Consider the following 12,177-nt stretch of genomic DNA (forward strand, 5'->3'; position numbering starts at 1 on the left):
GTTGTCAGACAGGATCTAAATAAATGCTTATGTTTGACTTGCCATGTTTCAAAAGTCACTATTTGTGAGAGGCCAACTTGGACCTTTTTATCCAGTGACATTAGGAAAGATCATATTTCTTAGGTAAAGATTCCCTATTCCAAGAATGTGGGGATAAAATAATTAATTTCTGAATTAGTAGAGGTTATACACCAATAGCCTTACATAAAGCTGGTCTAAGGCTGTTTTGTTTGGAGCATTGGTGTGTTTTCCACCACCATTTATCAGTTCCTCAATTCTCTTGCACCAACTGAGTATCCAGCAATTCAATTCAGTTCTGACACTGTCTACCTGGAGTTAGTGTCAGTTTCCATAGGTTAAAAGACTGCCCTCACTTCAGATGCGAGTTGCAAGTTCTGAGTCACCCATACTTCTGATGTGCAATAAATTGGTGGTTCCCATTGATTATCTTCCCAGGATTGATAATTTGTTAGAATGGCTTACAGAACTCAGGAAAATACTTTGTTTTTATTTACTGGTTCAGTAAAAAGGATACAGCTGAGGAATGACCAAATGGAAGAAATGCATAGGGCAAGATTTGGAAGGTTAGAGTGCAGATCTTCTGTGCATTGACTGGGTGAGCTGCTCCCCAGTATTTTGAGTTGTTTATTAGCCCAGTGGCATTCCCCCTCCCCATTTCTTTGTTCTAAAGGTTTTATAGAGCTCAATCTCCAGCTCCACACTCCTCTCTGGAGGTGGGTTGGGATTGAGGTTAAAAGTGCCAACCCTTTAATCTTTTGGCCTTCCTGGTGACCAGCCATATCCTGAGGCTAGTGACCTACCCTAAGTCAGCTTATTACCATAAACACCGAGTCCATGACTACTGGGAAAACCATAGCTTTGACTATTTGGACCTTCGTTGACAAAGTGATGTCTGCTTTTTAATATGCTGTCTAGATTCGTCATAACTTTCTTCCAAGAAGCAAGCGTTTTTTCATTTCAGGGGTGCATCTTTATGGGGTCACTTGTAAGTTTCCCATTTGCCATCGTCCCCACTCTTCATGCAATGAACGTGCATGGGCTTACCCCTGACCTGCAGAGCCCTTGCAGACATTAAGACTCACTCTTAGTAAAATGTACGAGTCTTGGTTTAAAATTTAGGAATACAAATATCCATTCAATTTGAAAATGCATCACCTAGGGGGACTCAGAATTGAATCTTTTCTTTTATCTTGAAACCTCTTTCTACTAGAATTATCCAAACTATGTTCAGAGATGTGATTGAAAATGTCTTAGACTCAGCAGCTATGGCAAGACAGATATGTATGTAATTATCCAATTAAGTCATGATGTCCTGTTTATATTAATAACAGTATTATTTGAAGCACATGACATTCTCATCTTTGTATCTTAAAAATTGTTACATATTGGCAATTTCATGTGGTTCCTAAATATTTTTGTATGGCTGAATTAAGTAGTATCACCAGTTGAGGATATGTCATAGGGATTCTTTTGGGGGGAGTTAACTCTCATTTGTACCCCAGTCTTATCATTCATCCTGTTGTTTGCCATTAGAAAATAGGCCAATAAATGAGTATAGTTGTAAGTAAATGGTGGATTTGTGATTGGGGAAAAGTACAGTACAAGTCTTGTCTTGTTTTCATACAAGTGCTTTTAGTTACATTTCAGTTTTGAGCAGCACATTTTTCAAGTAGAAAGGACTGTTGTGTGATCAGGCCACCCAAAATGGCTGTTCTCTTGTTTGTACGTCCCCTGCTAAACCAGGGCCTGCTTCACTTGACTGACCTTCTAACATACTTGCCCCAAGCCCCAGGTAGTGACTGTTCGTATCAAAGTGATGGTAAGGGGGCATGGTCTTCTGCTACTTTCCCTGAGGAACCCATCTGATGTCAGTTTCCCCAAAGATATACCCACTGAATGCAGAGTTCCAAAGAATAGCAAGGAGAGATAAGAAAGCTTTCCTCTGTGACCAATGCAAATAGAAGAAAACAATAGAATGGGAAAGACTAGAGATCTCTTTAAGAAAAATAGAGATACCAAGCAAGGAAACATTTCATACAAAGGTGGGCACAATAAAGGACAGAAATGGTATGGACCTAACAGAAGCAGAAGATATTAAGAAGAGGTGGCAAGAATACACAGAAGAACTACACACAAAAGATCTTCATGACCCAGATAGCCACAATGGTGTGATCACTCACCAAGAGCCAGACATCCTGGAATGTGAAGTCAAGTTGGCCTTAGGAAGCATTACTATGAACAAAGCTAGTGGAGGTGATGGAATTCCAGCTGAGCGATTTCAAATCCTAAAAAATGATGCTGTGCAAGTGCTGCACTCAATATGCCAGCAAATTTGGAAAACTCAGCAGTGGCCACAGGACTGGAAAAGGTCAGTTTTCATTCCAATTCCAAAGAAAGGCAGTGCTAAAAAATGTTTAAACTACTCCACAATTGCACTCATCTTACATGCTAGCAAAGTAAAGCTCAAATTCTCCAAGCCAAGCTTCAGCAAATTCACATGAATGATGAACTTCCAGATGTTCAAGCTGGATTTAGAAAAGGCAGAGAAACCAGACATCAAATTGCCAACATCTGTTGGATCCTCAAAAAAGCAAGGAGATTTCCAGAAAAACATCTACTTCTGCTTTATTAACTATGCCAAAACCTTTGACTGTGTGGATCACAACAATATGTGGAAAATTCTTAAAGAGATAGGAATAGCAGACCACCTTACCTGTCTCCTGAGAATTCTGTATGCAGGTCAAGAAGCAACAGTGAGAACCTGACATGGAACAACAGACTGATTTCAAATTGGGAAAGGAGCACGTCAAGGCTGTATATTGTCACCTTGCTTATTTAACTTCTATGCAGGGTTCAGTTCAGTTCAGTTCAGTCTCTCAGTCACGTCTGACTCTTTGCGACCCCGTGAACCACAACACGCCAGGCCTCCCTGTCCATCACTAACTGCCGGAGTCCACCCAAACCCATGTCCATCGAGTCGATGATGCCATCCAACGATCTCATCCTCTGTTGGCCCCTTCTCCTCCTGCCCTCAATCTTTCCCAGCATCAGGGTCTTTTCCAATGAGTAAGCTCTTCACATCAGGTGGCCAAAGTATTGGAGTTTCAGCCTCAGCATCAGTCCTTCCAATGAACACCCAGGACTGATCTCCTTTAGGATGGACTGGTTGGATCTCCTTGCAGTCCAAGGGACTCTCAAGAGTCTTCTCTAACACCACAGTTCAAAAGCATCAATTCTTCGGCACTCAGCTTTCTTTATAGTCCAGCTCTCACATCCATACGTGACCACTGGAAAAACCATAGCCTTGACTAGATTACTTTGTAGACAAAGTAATGTCTCTGCTTTTTAATATGATGTCTAGGTTGATCATAACTTTCCTTCCAAGGATTAACTGTCTTTTAATTTCATGGCTGCAATCACCATCTGCAGTGATTGTTGAGCCCCCAAAAGCAAAGTCTCTCACAGTTTCCACTGTTTCCCCATCTATTTCCCATGAAGTGATGGGACCAGATGCCATGATCTTAGTTTTCTGAATGTTGAGCTTTAAGCCAACTTTTTCAGTCTCCTCCTTAACTGATGGTATTGCATATAGGAGTCTCTTCACTCTTTCTGGAATTTAAATATGATCAAGGTGTCAAAACTTTGAGCCCTAAGAGATCATAATTGCTAAATTTTTAGTGAGAAAGTACTGTTGCTTAAGATAATATTGTATTTCAGAAACTGTCTTATCTCTTCATTTCTGTGTGTCATTCTCATATGAACTCTGCCATTAGAACTGAAGTATTCTTGTGAACATTTAGAAAGTTTCCACAGTGTTAAGTATGCTCTTGTTCTTTCCACCAAGGTTACTGGTAATCAAGAGTATCCATGTAATAAATTTAAAAAAGTCATAGTCTTGGAACTTTGAGTCCAATTTTATGGGTGTTTTGGATCTAGGCCTTAGATTATATGTGGGGAATTTATTTAGGCCATTTTACTGTTTTTTAATACTCCATTGGATAAGAGAAAGGAAAGTAGAGGAAGCAGAATTTGAACAAATCACTGAAACTAATGATTATTAATGGTGTTTGCAAAAGATAAGCAGAGGAAATGAGCAGTAATATGATAATCTGGAATGCTAGCAGCTGGCATTCCAGACTCATAAGGGATAATTGAGAATAGTCTATATTCATGGCAAAGATGCCTTAGATTTTAGACTTATTTTATAGTTCTAGTGCTTTATTCCTAAAGCATCAGATTATTTATTTAATGTCTTCCTCTAAAGTCAGCTGTATATTACAGATTTTTGATCAAGATTATACCAACAGTCTTAATTAAATTCTACTCTTACTTAGGGTAACCAGCCATTTTAGATTGCCTGGGGTGTTGAGAGATTTTCTAGGACGTTGGACTTTCAGTGTTAAAACTGGGAAAATTTCAGGGAATCTTGGACAGATGGTCACCTTCCTTCCTTTCAAAATTAACTGAGTGGAGAAAATCTCGATATGATAAGAAAGTTATTTAATCACCCTGTAAATTCTTTACACTTAAAGTTTATAAAATTTTAACTTGAAAATGTTATTTCAGGAAAGCATTTCTTCTGTGGAAGGTTAATTTTGTTTTAATTGCTTTGGCATTTTAAATGTAAATTGATTTCTTGGTCATTTTTCAAAAAGACCTTAATTTACCCTTTGGTTAAGAAGATAACAACAACCAGCAAGGTGATATGCTATTAATAATGAAAATGGTAGAAATAAACTAATTAAAAATACTCAGTGTGGGAATTCCGAAAAGATAAACATGGATAATCAGTGCTTTTAGAAAAGTACTAAACAAATAAGAAAATAGTCCTCTTCTTTTCTGAAATTATTGTGTGATGTTTGTTTTTGAAGTAATTAGCCCAATGACTGTTGCATAAACCTTTCTTTCCTTTTTATCTAGCAATAATATATAGTCCTGTCCTTGAATGCTTGTAGTATGATAGAACTTTAAAAAATTTATCACCACACTTTTGGTATATATTTTTCTTTTCCTCTTTTTTTTTTAAAAGAAGGTCAAACAAAATAGTGTGATTAGGCATCTAATTACAGACTATTAACAGCATGTGCTGTGTGCTAATCTTTATTCTGAACTCACTTTAGGTATCAGCCTACTTTTCTCAACAAGGGGGCACTTAAGTTAATTGCTTCATTAGAAACATGCATTTAGCCTTTTCTGATCTGTAAGTACAACTCCTTGGCATAGCTGCAGAAGTTTGAACACCTGCAGCCCAAGCAGCCTGAAAGGAAGCCATAACTTACTATAAAGGAAAATGAAAGAAGCTCAAGTTCAAAATGGTGTTATCAATGATACAGTGTAGTCACTAACTTGAGCTGACCTAAGAGACTTGGCTTCTGCATGGCTTCTTATCAGCATCCAAAAGGGCATACAAAATTCTTTGTGAACTAATTTAAAAAGCGTCTTGTTTATTCAGAAGCAACTGTGAATGATATTTGTTCAGAGTCTAGATCACATCAATTGCATACCAGCCAACAACTTATTTCTCTTCTAAGAGAGAAGCCAAGTATCAAAGATACAAAGTACTAAAGATAAGCTTCTCAATTCTCAACTGTTCTGAGCTCTCAATAAAGCTACTGATGTACAAATTGGGGCGGGACCCAGCTGTTCCCACCTGCAAGCTTGTCTCAGATCCTTGGCTCTGGCTGGGAGAGGTGCTGATACTAGTCTGACCTTTAGTGCCCTTAGAAAACAAAACACAGGCTTTCTTATGGCCCTGATCAATCAGTCCTTCCGAAGAGGATTCCACCCCCTTTCTTCAAGTACTAGTCTTGAGGCAAAAAACCCCACGGCTATATTTCTGTTAAGTGCTGGTGAAAGCAAAGAGATCCTTGATTCGCTCTTACTGAATCTTAAAAGACATTCCAAGTCATCTTTTTTTCTGTTTCTGTGGTTGAGTCTTAGAAATTTTGTATTTGATAGTTACTGAGGTGGTGACCTCAGTAAGTAAATGAATGAAGTGCTTTCAAAATTGGTTCAAATAGTATATTATAAGGAAATTAAGACTCAGTTGATATAAGGAAAACATTTATAAGGCTATTGAGTCATAAAATACTTATAGGATACTGAGTTGTCAAATTTGGACTTTAAATATATCAAGTCCTTAAGTGTGGTAACATCCAAAATTTCAAATATGAGTTCACTAGAATAACAGAATCTTTAAAATAAAATCATTTATTTTGCTTTCATTTAGTTTATTTAGTTTGATCATTTGATTTATTTTCTGTGGTATTTAGAGTTAATCAGAAAATTGGAACATATCTCAAACATAAATAATTCAAAGATCTCAAAACTAATATATGACCCCTGAATGTCTTTTTAACATTATTGAGATTAAAGCCTTTTATATTATTGTGGAAAGCAGGATTTACTGATAAGCATCTGAAATATTGAATTTTAAATTATTTTTTCTACAATTAGATATGTGTTACTTGTTTCAAACAAGCTAAGAAATAGCAGTGATACCAATTGCTGTTTTAGGGTATTTCTGAGTTACACTAATGGTAACAATAGCCAGGGTTCTTCAGGCACATTTTAAGAAGAAATGGTCTATATAAGTGTGTGTGTATCTGTGTGTGTGTATGTACATTCTGTAGAGGCAAAAAAAAAAAAAAAAAAAAGGCCTATATCAGTAGTTTGTATTACCTTCTGCCCTCCCAGAATTGTGGGATTTGGGTCCATTAGAATTATGTAAGCCTCTAAGTATGTCTTTTTCAATGATTGGCATAGAAAAGCAGTAACAGGTTTTCCAGTCATTTTCAAATTTGGGAATTACAGAGCAAGTGGGGTAATTTACTGCATGTTTAGTGTATTGACTTATTAATTTAAAAGAGAATATTTACAAGTGGATGAAGCATTTCAGAATTAAGTACCTCTAGGCAAAGAAGACCTCAATGTAGGAAAAATTATTGACTAAATGAAATATTTAAACATAATTATATTTTTTTCAGTGATTATGTTGTAGTCAAACCTACAAATTTGCATATTTAAAATATGTTAGCATACTTAATTGATGTGACTGCAAGTATGGTTATCTTATAACTGTTTTTTTCACTGGGAAGAAGAATAATTTTCTGAGTAAACTTTAGGTTAGATATTATTGCTAATTCATCAATTTAGAGGTATATTACACTCTTAATTTTAGGTATTTTTTTCTTTCATTCTGGCCATTTCTCTGCTTCCTTGTACTTTTTATGTACAGCTCTAGCATTCTATAATTAAGCATGCCTCTCAACCTACCAGCAGACAGAGAAATCAGCTTAGTTTTGTGAAGAGCTGACAGAATGAGTTGTTTTTATTTTCATATTCACTTGTTGAGAAAAATATGATGCTTTATTTATGAGAACATAATAGTTTTAAATTGAGAAAGCAGATTAAAATAGCTTAACAGTTTGGCTTTGATAAAACTTACCAGTTATTAATGAAATAGCAATTAATAATTTACCTTTGGAGTATCATATTATTTAAATTGGTCATAATAATTTGAGGCAATCTTATGCTGTTCCCCCAAATAAAAGATTGGAGTATTCTTTTACCTTTTTTAGGATCATCTGGTAAGAGATTCATGCTGTGTGATTAAAGAATAACTCTCTCAAGTTTTTCATCTTTGAAGTATGTGCATTGTTCCTGGTTTTGACTTTTTATGTTTTTTTTGGCATATTTGTAATTTTTATGGTATTTCTTTAGTTTTGTTTGTTAGCTTCTATAGCTTGTTGTGCTGTGCCGTGCTTCGTTGCGCAGTCATGTCCAACTCTTTGTGACCCCATGAACACATGGGGAGCCTGTTCAGTGCCTCTGTTCATGGGGATTCTCCAGGCAGGAAAACTGGAGTGGATTGCCATGTCCTTCTCCAGGGGCTTTTCACAACCTAGGGACTGAACCCAGGTCTCCTGCATTGCGGGCGAATTCTTTACTGCCTGAGCCACTAGGGAAGCCCAAGAATACTGGAGTGAGTAGCCTATCTCTTCTCCAGGGGATCTTTCCAACGTAGGGATTGAACCAGGATCTCCTGCATTGCAAGTGGATTCTTTACCAGCTGAGCTACCAGGAAAGCCCTTCTATAGCTTAAGGTTTTACAAGGACTCTCTTGGTACCCTTATGACTTAAATGGAGGTACGAGCAATACAGCCACCTAATAATAGCAATTGATGTCTGAGAATCTTGTTTCTAATGGCAAGCCACAGAAGTCCAATGCTTCAGCTTGTTCTACTCTACATTTTACATAAGTGATTTTAATACTAAGAGGTTATCAAACTTTTAAATGGCAAAACCATAGAGAGATTATAAATGTGTTGGATCACAGTAACAGAATCACTATTCAATGAACCTTGACAAGCCAAGTATATAATATGAAATTGCACACCTGCAAAGAACAAACAAAACAAAAATTGAACCTTGTACACATATTCAGTCACATGATTTATGACTAAGGTAACCTAGCATTGCAATAAGAAAGGATAGTCTTTAATACATAGTGCTGGGTCAATTAGATATCCAATGGAAAAAATCTAGTTTGATCTCTTCTTGACAATTGAAGTACAAAATTCAGTTCCAGATAAATTGTGGATCTAAATATGATACATACAGTTATAAAACTTTTAGATAAACATAGAAGAACATCCATATGGTCCATATAGTCAAAGCAATGGCCTTTCTAGTAGTCATATATGATGTAAGAGTTGGACCATACAGAAGGCCGAGTGCCAAAGAATTGATGCTTTCAAACTGTGGTGCTGGAGAAGACTCTTGAGAGTTCCTTGGACTGCAAGGAGATCAAACCTGTCAATTGTAAAGGAAATCAAACCTGAATATTCATTGTAAGGACTGATGCTGAAGCTGAAGCTCCAGTACTTTGGCCACCTGATGTAAAGAACTGACTCATTGGAAAAGACACTGATGCTGGGAAAGATTGAAGGCAAAAGAAGAGGGTGGCAGAGGATTTCAGTAAGAATGTCAATATGAAAAATACAACTTAAGCATTGGCAAGATTTAACAGATATTCCTTAAAGTAGGATGTTCAAAGTGCAATCAAGATATGAAAAGAATTCACATCTTTAGTAATTAGGGAAATGTGAATAAACCACGATGTAGTATCACATACCCACCAAAATGGCTAAAATTATAAAGATGGGAAATCTGTCTAAGAACATGGAGTGATCAGAACTCTCATATACCAAGTGTGTAAATTGGTACAAACCTTTTAGACAATTTTTGGCTGTGTGGTACTCAAACTGAGCGTATGCTTATCCTTTGATCCACAAATTACACACATATACTCATAGGTATATACCCAACAGAAAAACTTAGGTATTTGCTAGCATGTCTGTGGCAGCACTATTTGTGATAGTCAAAACCTGGAATGTACTCAAATGCCTGTCACTAGTGGATAAGTGGATAAATAATTGTCCCGTATTATTGAACATTGTACAATTGTGAGCATGATCTACAACTCTAAGAAACTATATGGATGCATTTCTTAGACATAACGCTGAACAAAGGAAGCCAGACACAAATAAAATGCTGTATTACATTTATGTGAAAGTGCAAAAATAAAATGCAAATCTCAGTTAAAGAAAGTAGTTTTGGGGGACGTAGTGACTGGAAGAGGGGTGTTGTAAGAATGAGTTCTGGGGCCATCATGTGCTGCTTCTTGATCTAGGTACTGCTTATATGGATTTGTTCAGTTGAAAAGCTTCCAAGTTGGATTTTAGATATGTACTTCTGCCTGGATATAAATAGTTCAATGTTAAGTTTTTAAAATGTTGAAGATAGTAATTTTTATTCAGCTATACAACTTGGGCAAATAATTTCCCATTTATGAGTCTCTGCTTTTCTTATTGGTTAAAATTGTGAATCAATATTGAATAGAACTGTGATTTACTGAGTTTATGGTTGGCTATTAAACAACTTTTTGTTTTACTTATTTCCTTAGTGCTTTGTATAACTCAAGAGACCAATACAGAAAAGTCACTATTTGATAGTCACAGTTTCTTGCAAAAATATTTATTTTTTCTTTTATGACAGGTGATCAGAAATGGAAAGAAAAGTAAGCAGAATCTATCTTGCTTCTGAACCTGATATAATTCATTTTCTACAAGTTGCTTGGGAGAAAACACTAGGATCTGGTTTTGTTATTACACTTACTGATGGGCAGTCAGCATGGACTGGGACAGGTAATATTAAAAGTGAATTTTTTAATAAAAGTTAATATAGTGTGCTATATTTCAGTCCTCAGTGCTACTTCAAATTAAATATTTAATTGATATTGGTTAAAATTAACATTTACTTGTTACTGCTGTCAAATTTACACATAGGTTTGTAATATTAATGCTGTTTTCTATAAGTGACATTAATAGAAATGAGGAAAAATACCCTTTTGAGTCATAGTACTTGATCAGAGTTTTAAAAATTATCTCTTTATATAAAACATATAAAATAGTATTTTTTATATGTATCATTTCTTAGCACTCCAGGGAAATACTGACAGGAACAGGAGGGTGAATTGGCTAGGCCAAAGCTTAGGAAAGTGAAGTGGTGTTTGTTTTCTTTTTATTTCATATTATTGTTTGAATTATTTTCCAGTGAACATAAACTACATTTGTAACAAAATGAAACAGAACTGTTAATAATAGCTTAACATTTTGTAAACCATGTTTCAAACCCATATGTGGGTTTTTGGCTATTATTTTATGAAATTGACTTTTGATTTTTTTGTCTTTGGTAATAACTGGATTAAAGATTTACTGATCTTGGCCCTGCCCATTAAAGCAAGACCCAGTTTTCCCCACAGTCAGTCTCTCCTCTCAGGAAGATTTCATAAGCCTCTATCCTTATCTCTCAGAGGAGAGGCAGACAGAATGGAAGCCACAATCACAGAAAACTAATCAAACTGATCACATGGACCACAGCCTTGTCTAACTCATTGAAACTATGAGCCATGCCATTTAGGGCCATCCAAGATGGACAGGTCATGGTGGAGAGTCTGACAAAACATGGTCCTCAGGAAAAGGGAATAGCAAACCACTTCGGCATTCTTGCTTTGAGAATCCCGTGAATGGTATGAAAAGGCAAAAAGATATGACACCAAAAGATGAACTCCCCAGGTCAGTAGATGCCCAATATGCTACTGGAGAAGAATGGAGAAATAACTCCAGAAAGAATAAAGAAATCGAGGCAAAGCAAAAAGAACACCCAGTCGTGGATGCAACTGTTGATGGAAGTAAAGTACGATGCTGTAAAAAACAATATTGCTTAGGAACCTGGAATGTTAGGTCCAAGAACGTAAATTAGAAGTGGTCAAACAGGAAATGTCAAGAGTGAATGTCAACATTTTAGAAATCAGTGAAATAAAACTGAATGGGTGAATTTAACTCAGATGACATTATACCTACTACTGTGGTCAAGAATCCCTTAGAAGAAATGGAGTAGCCCTCATAGTAAATAAAAGAGTGTGAAATGCAGTACTTGGATGCAGTCGCAAAAATGAAAAAATGATCTCTGTTTCCAAGGCAAACCATTCAGTAACACAGTAATCCAAGTCTATTCTCAACCACTAAAGCTGAAGAAGCTGAAGTTGAACAGTTCTATGAAGACCTACAAGACCTTCTAGAACTAACAACCGAAAAAGATATCCTTTTCTTTATAGGGGACTGGAATGCAAAAGTAGGAAGTCAAGAGATACCTGGAGTAACAGGCAAAGTTGGCCTTGGAGTACAAAATGAGGCAGGACAAAGGCTAACAGAGTTTTGCCAAGAGAACACACTGGTCATAGCAAACATCCTGTTTCAACAACACAAGAGAAGGTTCTACACATGGACATCACCAGATGGTCAATACCCAAATCAGATTGTTTATATAGTCTTTGGAGCCAAAGATGGAGAAGCTCTATACAGTCAGCAAAAACAAGACCGGGAGCTGACTGTGCCTCAGATCATGAACTCCTTATCGCCAAATTTAGACTTAAATTGAAGAAAGTGGGGAAAACCATTAGACCATTCAGGTATGACCTAAATCAAATCCTTTACGACTGTACAGTGGAAATGACAAATAGATTCAAGGGATTAGATCTGATAGAGAACCTGAAGAAATATGAATGGAGGTTCATGACATTGTACAGGAGGC

The 12,177-nt window shown here is 36.5% G+C and overlaps 1 protein-coding gene across 1 annotated transcript in view; it reads left to right on the forward strand.

Annotated features, from left to right (window-relative positions):
- Positions 1 to 10,090: 10,090 nt before the first annotated feature.
- Positions 10,091 to 12,177, forward strand: part of XRCC4 (X-ray repair cross complementing 4) — a 251,339-nt gene continuing 249,252 nt past the window's right edge. Inside the window, exon 1 of the mRNA XM_052643934.1 lies at positions 10,091 to 10,229. Coding sequence (XP_052499894.1) covers positions 10,091 to 10,229 — 139 coding nt within the window. The remainder of the gene's footprint in view (positions 10,230 to 12,177) is intronic.

Source organism: Budorcas taxicolor, chromosome 7 (assembly GCF_023091745.1).
Source record: "Budorcas taxicolor isolate Tak-1 chromosome 7, Takin1.1, whole genome shotgun sequence".
NCBI classification, from domain to species: Eukaryota; Metazoa; Chordata; class Mammalia; order Artiodactyla; family Bovidae; genus Budorcas; species Budorcas taxicolor.